Source organism: Nicotiana tabacum, chromosome 9, assembly GCF_000715075.1.
Source record: "Nicotiana tabacum cultivar K326 chromosome 9, ASM71507v2, whole genome shotgun sequence".
Lineage (NCBI taxonomy): Eukaryota > Viridiplantae > Streptophyta > Magnoliopsida > Solanales > Solanaceae > Nicotiana > Nicotiana tabacum.
The window spans coordinates 92,228,048-92,244,212 of NC_134088.1; the positions used below are offsets into that span (position 1 = coordinate 92,228,048).

The 16,165-nt window shown below is 37.4% G+C and overlaps 2 protein-coding genes across 5 annotated transcripts; both read right to left on the reverse strand.

Annotated features, from left to right (window-relative positions):
• Window positions 1–1,468: 1,468 nt before the first annotated feature.
• Window positions 1,469–9,322, reverse strand: LOC107770245 (putative transcriptional regulator SLK2). Of its 3 annotated transcripts, none has more exons than XM_016589527.2 (10): window positions 9,241–9,322; window positions 7,653–8,552; window positions 7,428–7,559; window positions 7,047–7,095; window positions 4,681–4,895; window positions 4,535–4,603; window positions 3,513–3,613; window positions 2,886–2,979; window positions 2,703–2,772; window positions 1,469–2,585 (listed from the first exon to the last, which is right to left on the reverse strand). In XM_016589527.2, the coding sequence occupies exons 2-10, from the start codon at window positions 8,469–8,471 to the stop codon at window positions 1,762–1,764; spliced, it is 2,373 nt and encodes a 790-aa protein (XP_016445013.1). In that variant the 5' UTR covers window positions 8,472–8,552; window positions 9,241–9,322; the 3' UTR covers window positions 1,469–1,761. The 3 variants fall into 3 exon arrangements, with proteins under 3 accessions (XP_016445013.1, XP_016445011.1, XP_075077950.1); XM_016589525.2 differs by having other exon boundaries at window positions 7,047–7,098; XM_075221849.1 differs by lacking the exon at window positions 9,241–9,322 and having other exon boundaries at window positions 7,047–7,098; window positions 7,653–8,618.
• An 897-nt stretch (window positions 9,323–10,219) lies between these two features.
• LOC107770246 (serine/arginine-rich splicing factor RS31) lies at window positions 10,220–15,283 on the reverse strand. Of its 2 annotated transcripts, XM_075221850.1 has the most exons (7): window positions 15,067–15,148; window positions 13,320–13,461; window positions 12,031–12,337; window positions 11,695–11,807; window positions 11,379–11,614; window positions 10,688–11,257; window positions 10,220–10,564 (listed from the first exon to the last, which is right to left on the reverse strand). In XM_075221850.1, exons 4-7 carry the CDS (start codon window positions 11,788–11,790, stop codon window positions 10,528–10,530), a joined length of 939 nt encoding a protein of 312 aa, XP_075077951.1. In that variant the 5' UTR covers window positions 11,791–11,807; window positions 12,031–12,337; window positions 13,320–13,461; window positions 15,067–15,148; the 3' UTR covers window positions 10,220–10,527. The 2 variants fall into 2 exon arrangements, with proteins under 2 accessions (XP_075077951.1, XP_016445014.1); XM_016589528.2 differs by lacking the exon at window positions 12,031–12,337 and having other exon boundaries at window positions 15,067–15,283.
• Between the last annotated feature and the right edge of the window lie 882 nt (window positions 15,284–16,165).

Genomic DNA, 16,165 nt, shown 5'->3' on the forward strand with positions numbered 1-16,165 from the left:
GTTAATGGGGGAACCGACTGTTTTTTAAAGTTTTAATTTTTGGGGGGGGGGGGGGGGGATTATTATGTAGGTATAGCGTCGTTTATTAAACGGCGCTATACTTACCCGTCTTTTCATATTCACGTATAACGCCCTTTTAAAAGGCGTTATACCTTAACGGACAAACGGCCGTTAAGGTAAAAGAGCGCTATATGTATTTTGGTCACTAAATTTTTTTTCCACCTATTTTTGTGTCTTGAGTCCAAAAACTCATTATTTTGGTTCCGGGCTCTATCAAAGAACCTGATTCTTTGATTCTCAAAATTCAGGTAAAGCACAATTCATCTCCCTCTTGTGTCGCGGTGCAACCTTAGAATACCACATATACAACTATTTGGAAATCTTACATAACTACTCTAAGTTGGAGGCTCTGCATGCTATGACAGCAAACCGCACATTTCAGTTCTGTAAGAGTAGAAGCGTACAACAGAACATCACGTCTCTGTGAAATCGTTCTAGAAAATCTCAATAAAGTATAGAGATCGAAAGCTTGATCTGTCTGCAAGATTTGAGCGGCTGAAAGTTGCAATGGAACTTGGTCTTTGCAGGAAGCTCTTTGTTCCACTGAAGACATACATGGATTAATGTGCTTGGTTAAGAAAATACCTAAACCGTCATTGACTTGACGTCATCTCGGGGCAGACCGACACTGCTAGACGAAATTTTGCTAGCCATTAATTAAATTAGTTGGTAGTGTCTTAATTATTCTTTGGTGAACAGAATACTAAAGCTGAATACTAAGCTCATTTGTCACAAATTCTTAGCAGGGCAAGAGATTGAACTAAGTAGATATGCTGGCCGGAGATAGTTGGAGAATAAGAGAATCTTCCAACCAAAGAGTTGTAGTCACAGGAAAACAGACATCAATATATTGAAGTTAAAATGAAAGTATTTCAAGTATTCAACTCACAGAAACCAAGCACTGATAACTAACTGCTAATAGAATTATCACCCTACCTCTTAACAAGAGGACTATATAAATCATGATATTCCCAGTTGCTCGTTAGTCAGTTCAGTTGCATCTAACAAATCCACTTGGGTTATTAACAAACTTACGACCTACTCTTGACTGATACAATCTTCTGATCCCACCAATGATTGCCTAATTAAATAATCCAATAAGATTGTAGGATCGATTGGTTTATTATTCTCCATACATAGGACCAAGTGAACCAGAGAAGCCCGATAGAATCGCGAAAAGCAGCACAGTATTCTGATGTTGTCAGACAGTCGACGAATTTCATCCATTAGATCTGAGGGTAAATGATTTTGAATCAAGAGATTATTGAATTTGCATGTTTTGCGAGGAAAGCTTAAAAAAATAGTGCATATCAAATCTTGGTTGAGTCTTGTCCAATGCTGTACAGGTTACCAAGTGACAAACCGAAAAAAGAAAAGTTAGCCTTGACACTAAATTGACGAATAGCTTCACCAAGAAATGTATTCTTGATTTTGTGGGCATTGACTTTTCAGATTTCACTTGTCATTTAAGTCTTACATCAGAATAACTATTAATGCATGGATTCACCCAACAACGAGCAAAAGATTTTACAGCGAATTTTAAAACCCAGTTAATATGTATTCCAGTCCATTACAACAGCCCCCACGACCAGAAAATAGAGGGGATCCAGAACAAAACAAAACTCTAATCCCAACAGCCTGTACAAAGATGTATGGCAGTATTCTTATCTTATAAAAAGCCAAAGGAGCAAAACATGTTAGTCACTCGTTCCATCCATAATTCATGTTGTCAAGATCACTAAAAAAACCATTTTCAGTGAACTCCTGTGTTATATCTGGAACCACTTCATCTGATTGATGAACACTCGGGCGAAAATCTGGAGCTTTCTCGCTGAAACTACAGTTGCCAGCACCAACAGATGATTCACGACTAGAAGCCGCTTTGAAACTGTTACTTCTGCAGGGGGTGGGTCCTATAGCGCTTGACTCATTTGTAGTGGTTGCACAACTATTGTTTCCAAAACCAAGTCCTTCCCTAGAAGCATTACCATCTGACCTCTGCGCAGCTCCACTGCTATTAGTATTCATATCCTGGAGGAATCGCTGCATCATTTGCTGGTGCAAGGCCTGACTACCGCGGGAGGATTGAGGATGATTTTGCTGGAGTTGCTGTAAGCCATTACTATTCAGTAATCGCTGTTGTGGTTGCAGTTGTTGCTGCACATTGCTGCTTGACAGGCCAGTAACAGGTAAGTTCGACAAGATTCCTTGCAATACACCATTTAACCCTTGCAACAATGTAGATCGAGAGTGATTTGAATTACTGAAAGAAGCAGCCTCTTGTCGAACTGCCATTGGGTTTGAATTCATCGAGTTCTGCCGCATAAGCATATTCTGGTAGTTTGTCAGTGCAGGAGCAGCTTGTGCGGAGCCACTTAAAGTTCTCCGACCATCCATGTGCTGATTATTGTCTATCTGGCCATTAAGCCCCGGATGCAATGCCATAAGCTTGCTCAGTGCACTGTGATCAGTTAGCACCTGACGCTTAGCTGCAGTAACATGCCGTGGGAAGTTCTTTAAGCCCTCTGCAAAAAGAGTGTTGGCATAGTCAATTTTCTCCCCATAAGGGAAAAATAACTCCACGAATTACAAATCTATCATATATATCATAACAGTTCGATAATGGAAAAAAGGGAAATTACCAAATGGCCCAACTTTATGATCTCTGCAAAAGTCCATTAAGTCCTTCATGCTGTTCACAGCCTCAGCTATCTGAACATCAAATGACATCAGCATGCCAAATTAAAGAGCCAATACTCTTTTAATTTACGGAAAAGAGGAGCAGAATTCTCCCTCCCATTTTAAAGTCAACATATTCAAACTACCTGTAAGCACCTCATATGCCTTTTGGAGAATCCCAAATCATTAAGGGACTGCATCTCCAAACTCCTGGCAAGCTGACGTCCGGCTGAGACGACCCTAAAGTGAATAAACTTCAGCATCAAACAATGTGATGTAGAATTGTAGTTTGAACCAATTGCATCAAGTGGAGAGAACATGAACTCCACCAGTAGCGAACAATACATAGTCAGATATTCGCAAAATGCCAATCCCCCAAGCAAAAACTGCTTTAGCCACTAGGTACCCTGGGATTGAAAAAGAGACTTCACGAAAGCAAACAATCATCCAACATGTCTCATATACGAATCAAGTGTTCTCCTTAACTTGTAAACCAAATGAACTTTTTTTAATGGATATGATTCAAATTTAGCAGCACAAAAAACAAAAATGAAGTAGCGTACTGTAAGGGTGCACCACAAAAGATATCAAAGGAGCAACGTAGGACAGAGAGTAAAAACAAATAAGTGAGAGTACTCAACACAAGTAAAAGATGCCAGTCACAGGAAAAAAACGGAATCCAATACGAGAGTTAGAACATATACCAATAGATCAAGCAACGTGAATGAAAATTAGAGTAACATCATCAGTAACCTCAGTAACTTGTTACTCACATATTGCTGTTTGCTTGGATGTCCTGATGAGAAACTCCATTATATCCACTTTCAGTTAATGTAGTCAGGCATTTCTGAGCAACCTGCAGTAACTGATTTACCTGCAGACAAGAATGCCATATGATGACAAGTTGCAAATAATGAAATGGTTGCTCATTCATTGTATGCTCAAACAGTTAATCTACGAGAGACTGACGATCGAAATTGAGAAGGAAATTTCTTAAAGTTGCTAAGTTAAGAGGCAGTATGTAGGTCAATAGGAAACTTCCTATTTCCCTTCTGCAGCCAAAATGTCCAGAACCTCCAACAGAGAAGGGTGGCCACTAGCTGCCCCGGTAAGAAGTCAATTTGAAACTTCCCATTTCCATTCTGCAGCCAAAATGTGTGGAGCCTCCAACAAAGAAGGGTGGCCACTAGCTGCTCTAGGTGGAAGCCAATAGCAAACTTCCTATCTGCCTTCTGCGCAAAAATGAACGTCCAACAAAGAAGGGTCGCTACCAGCTGTCCCATTATAATCAAACTCAACAGTTACAGATCAAACAGTTCACTTGACTGCAAATGTTTTAGTAGCCAGAGGAAGACAATTGGAAACTACTTATTTGCGTTCTGCAGCCAAAATGTCCGGACCTTCCAATAAAGAGTGCTGCCCACCAGCTATCCCAGTGGAATCAAACTCAACAGCAACCGAACAAACTTCAACTGAACCATAGGTTTTAAATTGTAATTCCATCAGCTTTCTACTGGAAAAAACTGCACTAAAGCATCCATGGGAATACTTTCCAAAACCTCTAAAATTGGTTACCAAACAGCTTCTAAGGAAGAACAAATAGTTTCTGCATGCTATAAAATAAGTACAACATAAAAGAAATTAGACTCTTATTGTAACACATCAAAAAGGTGTATATCAAAACTAAAATGCCAGATATCTATGTTAATACTGTAATACTTCGAATGAGTACATCATGTACTTGGAGGGGACATCTCTGCAGAAGAACCAGAATAACTTTTAAGAGCTCATGTACCTGTGGTGCAACTAATCTTCGAGGAAGAAGCTCTTCATGATGCCGTGCACAGAATTCCCATGACAATATCTGGTAAAGGAAATCATATAAATCTACTATTATAGAGCCACTGATCCCTTATAAGGCGATTGTATCTTTCAATGTACCTTTAAATCAGAACTGAAAATAATTCGAAGTTGGCCCTCCTGCACCACACGAAGTTGTTCATATACAGTTTCCTGAACTGCTTTCGCGCATTCCAGCTTCATTAGTCCTGAAGGGAATCTACATTCACGTGGGAAATCCAAAAATAATAGTTCATCAATAACACCACTGCCAAATTTGATTTCATTCAGCCTCGGAAGTGCTTCAAAAGTTGCCTCTGTTAGAAACCACCAAACAAGGAGCAAGTGAGAATGCAAAGCAAGTAGTAGGTGATGGAATGAGGAGTCCAAGACTCAACTCATTCCAAAATATGATAATTGGAAACTCAGAGGTTGAAGCAATATGCATCATTCTCTCACAGAAAGTTCAAGGCTTTTTATGAAATTTTTTTCTTCTGCGCGAAAAGGGCATTTACTTTTTTTTTTGGGTTGAGAAAGTAACATATCCAATATATTAATCAAATCATCAGCAGAGTTTTTACTGGAAGAAAAAATTTACTTCATGAGAAGATAGAAACAAAAACCAAAAAAACATAACTCCTTGTTCTTCTTATAAGGAGCCTAAAACTTCTATGATTGCATCCGGATCATCATAAAAAGTTTTGTAATTTACATTTACAAAACTGTTAACTGAGCAATTAAATCTATATCATTTTCCTTTCTCTTTTTTTGCAGAGCCGCAATCCGATCATCATAAAAAGTTTTGTAATTTACATTTACAAAACTGTTAACTGAGCAATTAAATCTATATCATTTTCCTTTTTCTCTTTTTTTGCAGAGCCCAAATACCATATGTGGCACGAGAGGGAAAAAATTCCTTTTATTTAGAGTCATAGAGTCAGATGATATTGCTGTGAAATACTTTACCTCTATAGTTTTACTTGCCAATTTAGCAACACTTATCTTACTCTAACAAATTTTAGGTTAATTGCTGCTTCTAGTTTCAAGATGTTTATCACTCCAACATACATTCTAGCAACTGAGCTTACGGTGAAAACAGGACAAGTGGACAACCACACTGTGGCAGTAGAACACATTTTCCACCTTGAGATGGCCAGCAAGGAGATGTTAATGTGCCAAGAATCACTGTTTTGTATGATATCATGTGTAAGGTTCACAATCTTCTACTGAACAAAAGATTATCTTCCACCAATATCTCATGCTACACAAAATACTGTATGAAGAGTACCGTCAGATTTTAGATATAGGTTACCGCTTAAGTTCCCCACTTGTGGGAAACTACTGGGTTTGTTGTTGTTGTTTCCGCTTAAGTTCCAGGTTCTATAGAAAAATAGTCATGTGTTACTTCTAGCTAGCAAGAAGAGGTTTGACTAGTCACTCAGGCTTCTTAACTTCTTTCCTTTTGAGAGTTGTTGGTTTTGGGGGTTTGGAGGGGGTGGGGGAGTTCCTTTAAAATGATCTGGAAATTTTGAACCTCTAATTTGGAGACAGCACTTGTATATCTCATTTTAGGAATTATATACATTAGTCAATGATCATTCATGCATTTTAATGCCACACTTGTACAACTTCACAAGCTGAGATTTCAAAGGTTTAGTTCTTTCAGGAAATTCTCTATGTATTATGGGAATAAGTGAAGCTTCTTCAATAAATTGTTCCATCATAACAGTTATTTGAAGCAGACAAGTTAACAACTTTTGTCATGCCTCCCTAAGATTTAAAGTAGACATTACAGGGTAACTATGAAAATATAGTGTGCCACATCAACTTAAATCTAATGTTGCATGCACACAAAATGCGATGCACATACACTGGATGAATTTCCTCAAGCCCTTGTATATCTCATTTTAGGAATTATATACATTAGTCAATGATCATTCATGCATTTTAATGCCACACTTGTACAAATTCACAAGCTGAGATTTCAAAGGTTTAGTTCTTTCAGGAAATTCTCTATGTATTATGGGAATAAGTGAAGCTTCTTCAATAAATTGTTCCATCATAACAGTTATTTGAAGCAGACAAGTTAACAACTTTTGTCATGCCTCCCTAAGATTTAAAGTAGACATTACAGGGTAACTATGAAAATATAGTGTGCCACATCAACTTAAATCTAATGTTGCATGCACACAAAATGCGATGCACATACACTGGATGAATTTCCTCAAGCCCTCCAAGCAAATATTATCAAGTTTGACGATCTCCTATTGTGTAGGTGTTCTAAACTCAATTTACGAAGAATACCCTATAAGTTAATTGACACTACTCAAAAGTGACAGAATTGAGAGAATCTAGACCATGACATAACAAGCACCAGAGTTTCATCACTTGAACCTACCTATGCTAATGTGTCAACTTTAAATAAATGACTAATAATCGAAAATGAGATGACTAATTGACCCACTCACCAAATCCTCTTCCAGATTTTGAACTGCAAATATCACAATGCCATTCATCCTGCTGGAAAATAAGGAACAAGTGAACATGTTACAACATGATACTTGTGAAATTAGTTTAAAAAGGGGTTCAGGGGAAGACTGACTTAAGGAAATGGAAAACCATACAGCAATACACATTGTATTGAGCAAATAGGTGCAAATGACATTACAAGTAAGACATAAAAAAGCAGATATACTGTCCACATCATTCTCTTTGAAGAAAACCCTAACATACACAACTCCATCAGCTAATAGCCATAAGTCATAGTACCGTCGCTCCTAGACTTAAGAACCAAAATTTTAATTTTCAAGAAAAAAAAAAGGAAAAAATGGTAGTAATAATAATAATACCGCGTTAGCTTGTGGTAATGCACCAAGCAAAGGATGCCCAATGTTATCATACAACGACAAGCACCATCTCTTCTTTGCACGTGGGGAATAATATTCAGCTACAAACTTTCTCCAATAGGCAATTGAGTTATCCTAACAGAAATTTAACAAATCAAATAAACAAATGAGACACATGAGATTCTTTTAGATGGAGCCTTCTTCATAATGAAAAACAAGTTCACTCACAGGAGGTCGTTGTCTCTGATGGTACAGGTACTGCATTAACCGCCGAGAGCACAAGACACTATCGGAGGGATGTTTCATGGCTGATACAGGCTGCACTGCTTGTTGTTGAAGTTGTTGCCTTAACTGCAGCTGTTGCTGCTGCTGAAATAGCTGGGCGCGCTCGATTGGTGAAATTGAGTGCAACAGCTGTTGCTGCTGTTGCCTTAACCCCTGCTGCTGGATCAAGGCTTGTAACTGAGGGCTGGGGTTCTGCAGGTGCAAAGGGTCCTTTCTCTGCAATAACTGTTGCAGAACTTGCTGCTGTATATCATCCTGTTTGATGTCTAAACGCGGTTTCTTTTGCATATGGGACAGAGCAACATGATCTTGACGGAAAGATTCAGGAACTCTTGGTTCTTGATTAGACTTTTGCTGAACTACAGAGGATCCATACATGCCTGATGAACCAGAGATGCTAATATTATTGGAGGAAAACGACATAGGTGATGCAGGCAACCGTATGTAGGACTCTGCACTAATGCTGGCACTTCTCTGAAACCGAGGACCTCCTGAAAGTCCTGAATTGGCATCTGTAACCAAAGAACTCGTGCCAAAACTTGGACCTGAGCTTTCCACACTATTCAAAACTGTATTACTAACATCCCCAGAAACAGGACCCATGCTTGACTGCACATTTCCAGGTAAACAATTTGATTCATCCTCGAGAGATGACCACGTGCGTGAATTACCCGCAACTTGAGACTGCTGATCTCCTTGGTAAAAGATACCAGAACTTGAAGATGAGTGTTCCACCTCTCCAGCCACCCGAGAAGGCACCATTGGATGCACCGGCTCTTGCTGGCGGGGATCCAAGTAGCTCTCTTATGCAAAAAGTTGGAAGAAAATTTTCATCCAAACAACCTAAGAAATAGTAGCAAACTATTGAACTATAATTCTTCTTCACCAACCAAATACAGCTCTAAAATGTTCTCCAATTTGACTATCTGCTATCTAACTTGCAAATGATGAACCCAATTAAGATGATATGACAAAAAATGCGAGCAATGGAAGACTTAAATCTGGTAAACTTCTGAGCAACATTAAAAAAAGGATAGAAGATATCTAATTAGCAGCTATAACAAAACATTTCTCAACAAATTTAACAATAATACACGTACCAAAAATCTTCTCCTTTCTGACATGTCTCCTACCCAACTCACAAATTATGAACCCAACTAAACAAGTAATTAAAGACTTAAATTAGATATCCAAAGGATAGCAGAATGAAAAATCATTATCAATCATGCTATGACTTATGAGGAAATAGTATACAATTATGAACATATAAATTAAAATAGCAGCAGTAAAAGAAATTATACCCCGCATTACAGCTAAATTACACGGATAAATTACTAAGACACATTTACAGGTACCCAAAACGTGGGATCACTAGGAAAATTACTCAATTTATACAATTATATCAAAAGAGCAACAAAAGGAACAAAAAAGAAAGAGAAAAAGATCAACACTTTACAGTTAGATGGGTAAAAAAGATTATACTCCTAGCTAGCTAAAATTTTAGAACACAGGGGAAAAAAGAGCTAAAAACCTTGTAACAAGCAACTAGTAGAATTTCAGCGAGCGACAAAATTTGATTGGGATTTTTATACCCAGCGGGAATTGCTGCGCACAGTGACCGGTTGTAGCCGGTGGGTAACCCTTATGAAACTGTTTGTAGCAGGTTGTCATAAGGACACGTTTCAGTTGAGCTATTGTATTTGTACGTGGCATTGTTTTATTCGTTTGTCATAAAAATTGACAGCTTAGCTGGGTAAGCATTATAACTGATGTATGTAAACACTTTTGGTGCTAAGGTTGTTTGATGATTTTGACAGTTCTTGCAAGGCAAAGTTTAGTTTTGAAGTAACGGCAATATTTGTAACTTTGAATGTGTAGAAAATCCGACGTGATCATTGTTTTAAAAGGAAAATTTGAGATTCGTCTCGGACAAGACAGTCTGTCTATAAAGTTTGAAAGGCTAAAATAAGGGACTAATGCTCGATAAATAATTATTGTCTCATACACATTTTACACACCTAAAAAAGGTACCGTATTGTCTTTTTTAGTCCGTGTCAAAAAGAATGACATCTATACCTATTTGGAAACAATTTAACTTTATACAATGATTTATAGCCACATAAAATATATGTGCCTCATTTTACACCACAAATTTAAAAATCTTCTCTTAAACTTCGTGCCCAATCAAATGAGTTCACATAAATTGAAACGGAGATAGTATAGCCAAAACGAACGAGGGAGTGCTTCTTAATTAATGTGACATAGTTTAATTGGATACAAGGGATTGCTTCTTAATTTGCTCGTTAATAATTAAGAAATGTCGACTTAGAATATTTCCATGTGCATGTATTAATGTCTTGATTAGTTAAAACTTAAAACAATTATGTACTACTCCCATGTCTTTTGCTTTAACATAGGTTTTTGGTTTTCATTTTGCTTCAGATGCCAATTAATCTTCATCAAAGAGATGCAGATGCCTCAGCTAGACGCACTTTAATTACTACAGAACGTTTTAAAATCACCCAAACTAAATATTAAGCAAATTGTTTTTTCGCTCAACTCAAATGCGCGATCCAAGTTTTACCAATGGGACTTTCAACTTCAAAACAGAACAAGTAATACTAGCAAGTCTATTTCAAGTACGAGACCAATTGTCAAAGCCATGCTAGAGTGACTGGAATTTTGAACATATGAAATGCAAACAAAGACATGAAATTTTGATGTTCCAGCTGCTTAAAGCATACTTCTACAGCACCACTCAGCAAGGGGACCGTCCCTCCACATATGACTCCAAAGTCAGAGGCTGATGCCGAACAAATTAGGAGCGAGATCTTTCTCTAGCTGGAGGTGAATCGCTGCATTAGAAACAAATAAGATGACTTGCGAAGCTTATTAGCAAGAAAGTAATTGAGGAACTGTACCACAGAGCACAGATATGCAGAACCAAGAGCTAAAAAAAGAGAAAACAATGTGCAAACCTCCTGTGTCGTTCTGGAAGAGGGCTTTCTGCTGCAGCATATCCAGGACTATCAATTTCTTCAGGTTTAGACCTTGGGCTGCGACCGCGATAACCATCTGGGCTCTGTTTCTCTCTCCTCCCCCTTGGAGGACTAGGGCTGGCTCTACGATCATCCAACATTCCTTCCTCCGGTGGACTGCTCACATGGCCATTTTCAGAACCAGCTCTCAGCCTCCTAGGGTTTGGGCTATGACCATTTCCTTGATCAGGGTTCCTCTCCTTTCTCATGCTTGGACTATGGCCACGACCATACTCAGAATTCCTTTCCCTATGATTGGGATTTGGACTAGCGCCACGACCATAATCAGGACTTGACCTACCATGACGGAGTGGACTTGGGCTACGGACCCGACCACGACCGTAATCAGGACTTCCCCTCTCTCTTCCATAAGGACTCCGAGATCGATCTCGGTCATAACCTCTCCTGAGACCACCCCTATCACGGTTTCTATCAGGACTAAACCCAGTTCTCCTGTCATCATCATCTTTATTTGCATATTCAACTGTAATGACTTGATCCATCAGTTTACTGCATCAGAAAGCAAAACATGAACAACAAAGGTTGGTCAACTATGGCAGTGGAAAATATGGAAAACTAGGAAAAAGTTTGATAAGTAATCACATTATAACAACTCATAATAAGAAGATACCTCATGTGTGTAGCATCCAAGGCTCTAGAAGCATCCTCCTGCGTTTCATATTGGACAAACGCAAAATTCCTTCTAATCCTTATATTGAGTATTTTTCCATACGGATCGAAGTGCCTCTCTATATCCCTGCTCCTAGTATTATGTGGATCAAAATTTATGACAAACAAAGTCTTCGAAGGTTTGACGCTAGATGAAGATTTCCTAGAGCTCTCTGGCCTCCTACTGCTACGCTCTTCCTGCAGCATAGCCATTGAGATTACCAAGTGAACTTGAAGATTTTCAGGGGAGAGGGATCTGAAGACAACAAATGGATTACCTTTGACCACTCAATGCGAAGTCTGCGGCCCTTTCTACCAAATTCTATTCGGTCAAGTCCACGAATAGCATCTTCTGCATCTCTTTCATCGTCCATATAAACAAAAGCAAAACCTGAAATCCCACCCCAGGAAACACCAAAGATTAAATAAAAACTAAGGAAATGAGAACAAGAATCCTCAAGTGAAATATTCCTCAATATTCAAAAAAATGAAAAAAAAACTCCCATCAAACAGAGATGTAATTATGTAAACCATCTTAACTTTACATCTCAATCATAAAAATGACCACTCTGTCAAATCTAGAAAAAATTTTACCAGTAAAATCAGTAACAGACCTTTGGTGGTGGACTAACAGATTTCAAGTAAAGGTGCATGTCACATGAGGGAACAATGTAAAGAAAGTGCCTTCTCCATTTTAATCTGCTGCCTCAGCATCGAGGTCGGCATTGTGAGTTGTGACAAGTCTGTAAAATGAAGGCTGGGAAATGGAGGGCAATAGTGACTGAGGAAAATGTATGATTGTGATGCCATGATGGATCAGAGAGCTCTTCTAGGAGACAAGAAGAGAACACTTGTCACAGCTAGGAAATGAAATGAGACGCCGTCCATCAGCCATGATAGTATGGACATTGCAATGTTATCCTGCGCCAAAGAATAATTGAGTATGGGGGTTTATACTTAAATACACTTCTTTGTAAACATATCCTAACACCCATAAGAAACTACACATCTTCTGCTGTTGAGTCAAATGATCTGAACAGATATTCAGCCCATCGGCATAGTGCTGTTACAATGTGAAGCATGAACGTGGTGTCCCCTAGCAAACCAACTATTCAAGTCCTTGGACAGTTGAATGTATGGGATAAGTGCCGGTGGGACTTCTGAAACTCTAGACTTACCATACTCAGGTGACATCTTTTTACTGTAGCTGGTAGGAGCTACTCCTTGTTTCATGAATCAACTGTTTTGCCAGCACATCAGCTTTACTAGTTGCTTGTTATCAAAAACATCTGTAGCCGGACATCATAGAACCTAGTCGAAGCTTGCCAGGTAATAAGTTACATAAGAACTGTTTTCCTCAGATTGGATAGAACATGGTGTATTGTATGTCCAGGTTTGATACGCAATTAGCCGGACGAACACTTTGGCAACTTATTTCATGCCTCAGTTTGCAGTTGCATGGAGGTAACTCTCAACCAAATAAAAAACTGTCCAAATAAATGGAAGTGAAATCTTCCACCATCCCACTAGACGGTCATATTCAAGCACCTTACTGCAGGACCATCAGATACATGATCCAAACTCACCCACAACATAGAGGATAATATATTAAAAATAACAAGGTAAAATATATCGAAATAACACCACTGCAGCAAGAAGGCTTTATTTGAAGCTAGTTAATCATATACCCAATTCGTCTCACATAAACTCCTTTTTTGGTATAGTAACATGTATAATCTTGCAGGACAGAGATTGAGGACATAAAGGTCATTCCAGAATCCAGATAAATAGTTCTTGTCCAGAGGAAACTCAACCAAATAACCAATAAGAGCTTCCAAATAGATAGCACAATATCATGTTAGAAATAAATTATACACATAAAATCAAGACTGTCGAGGCATACCAGATTTCATATCCACCCTATCCACCTTTCCATATCTTCTGAAAAGCCTCTCCAACTCTGACTGTCTGGCGTTATATTCAACATTCCCACAGAAAATTGGCCTCATCCCGCCTGAGTAGAAGATGTCAAGACTCTTTCCACCCTGAGATCATACAAGAAACATTGTTGGTGAAAAGGGAAGAGAAACAAATCAATTTAGTCCACTTCCAGCATACATAATGTACTTCATCAGTACACAGCAAAACATCAGTTAAGAATGCCAGCAATCATGCATCATCTTGCGCATTCTTTCAAATATTTTTTCATCTTAGTCATCGTATGATGAGTTAGATGACCTTAATCAGCGATGCAGAGCATTTGAAGTAACACGTGATAAATTGTTTGACAATAGCGTAATAGTTGCTAGATATATTCCACCTAAAATGAAAACTTCCTGCCAAAAGCTTGAGGCGGCCAATAAAACAGATACTATAACATACAACAAATTACAGTTTCTTTTTTCAAAAGTTAACATACCCAGTGAACTTGGGAATTGTTGCTTTTCTGAGGACACTTGATTTCTCTTGAATTTCAGCAATGGTTACATACATCATCCCAGAAAGATCATTATTTATTTATTTTCACTATTTGAGTATTTATTTTTTTTCACTATTTGAGTGTCAAACCTACTAAAATTTTACCATGATTTTCATTCAACTTCTAGTATTTTTTCATGCCATTTCAAATCTTTTGAGTTTTACTTTTAATAGATGACTTGGTTTTAAGTCCAAAGATCAATCAAAAGTAAATTTTGAATAAAATCAAGAAAGATAAAGTTCCATTCAAAAGCTTAAGTTACACGTTTAACTTTATAAAACAAGAAACAAGTTCAGCTTATCAAAACATAACAATGCAACGCAAATAGCCAAGAAAAAATCAGCCCAAGTTCTTCCATATACCACTGTATTTCCAGGACCCAATTTAATAACTAACAAAGACAATATTGCTCCCACAATGCATCAACCAATCATCAACTATACCCCATTCCCAAATTAGCTGGAATCAACTATATGAATCCTTTATATTGATTCCGATCAATTTCATTCCGATACTAAATAATTTGCCTGTTAACATAAAATCAGAGTTTCTAATTCTCACACTTATCCCTGTACAGAAGTACAAGTCTTTCCACACAATACATGCTTAAAAGAAAATTGTGGCAAGAAAAATGTATTTTCCACTAAATATATCACCATGTTATTCTAAAAGCCTAAATGTTTATTCCATTTAGCTTATGTGGAAGTTCAGGCACCAAATATACTAGTACCAAGCTGATTTATCTTTGAACGGATTAATTTGGGTGACAGGTAAATTAATAATTCACCAAGCCCATTAAAATTTGGGCAGGTTGAACAGGTCGTGGTCAATTTTGACAACCCTAGACACCAACACAAAGAAATCACTTTTTCAATCTACACAAAATAAATCGTCTAAAATATTTAACGAAACTAAACAACAATATTAAATTAAAAATAATGAATAGCGGGTTATAGGGTTCAGATTTCTCTATTCTCCTGAGACAAAAAAAAATATTCAGAGATCCACATAAAATTAAAATCATATCTTAGAATCAAGGTCAAGAAGACAGATCTTAGATTTACCGTGTCCCTTTATCTTTAATTGATTTTTTAAACGGTTAAATAGATCTGGAAAAAATAGGAAAAACATAGTAGATCTGATACATGAGAGGGTTAAGAAGTTTTGTTACCTCGTTAAAGCAAGAGAAAATTGTAACTACAGCGAAGCTGAAGCTGAAGCGGAAGCGGAGGTACAGAGGCTGAGCCAAAATATCTTTTCTTGACGCTATCGTCAGTGTTATAAGCAGCAGGAGCAGGGGCGTGTTTCGTTTTTACCAAAATAACCTTCTACCGTTTTTTTGTATGTCTGCACTTGTCCTAACTTTTTTTGTTGTAACCTGCAAGTTTAAAGTTAAGATTCTCCATTAGATTTGATATATATTGTTTACTAGTTGTTTACAATAACTAGTTTGACAATAGAAGATATTAAACTTGACTAATATATCATATTAATGATAACATAACACTTATTTTTTTAAAAAAATTTTTAGGAAAATCGCAGCTGCTATGCTCCGGGTGCGCATTGAATAACTTGCTCACTATACAATAACTCGCAAACTACGTATGAGATGTAAACCGGACTAGACAAACCCGATACTAACTACTTTCTTTTGTCCCTCCATTTTATGTAACTTAATTGTGAAGTTTGAACAAAAAAAATTTATTTAAAGGATTAATTTTAGTCGACTTAAGATTAATATATTATTGTGTTTGGTGGTTGTGAGATACAATTATCAAAATAGATAACTTGGCCTAACCTCATGGGCTATAAAGTTCAAAAGCTCCTGACCTAATCATTCAGTTGAATGGACTTTCAAAATGTCGGCACAAAAATCTAAGTTCTAAAAGAGTTAAAAGGATATCTAAGCCTAACTCTAACCAACAAATTAGTTAAGTTGAGCCTATTCATTTATTAGTATGTGTGTTTTTCGATAAACGTTGACCCGTTTGAAACCATACAAACCTTCTTTGTTATCTTATGATAACTCCCAAATTTTTATATAACAATCTAAGCATTATTGGCCTCAACTTATATATTCGAACTTGGGACTATGGACCATTTACAACCTTATATAAAATTATGGAACATATGGCCTAATTTCATGCTCTTATAATCAAGTCATTTATGGGTTTCAACATATATATTGAATTTATCAAAAAATATTTCAAATTGTATACAAGATATCTTTCATAAAATCATAATTTGAAATTATGTAAAATTGAATACAT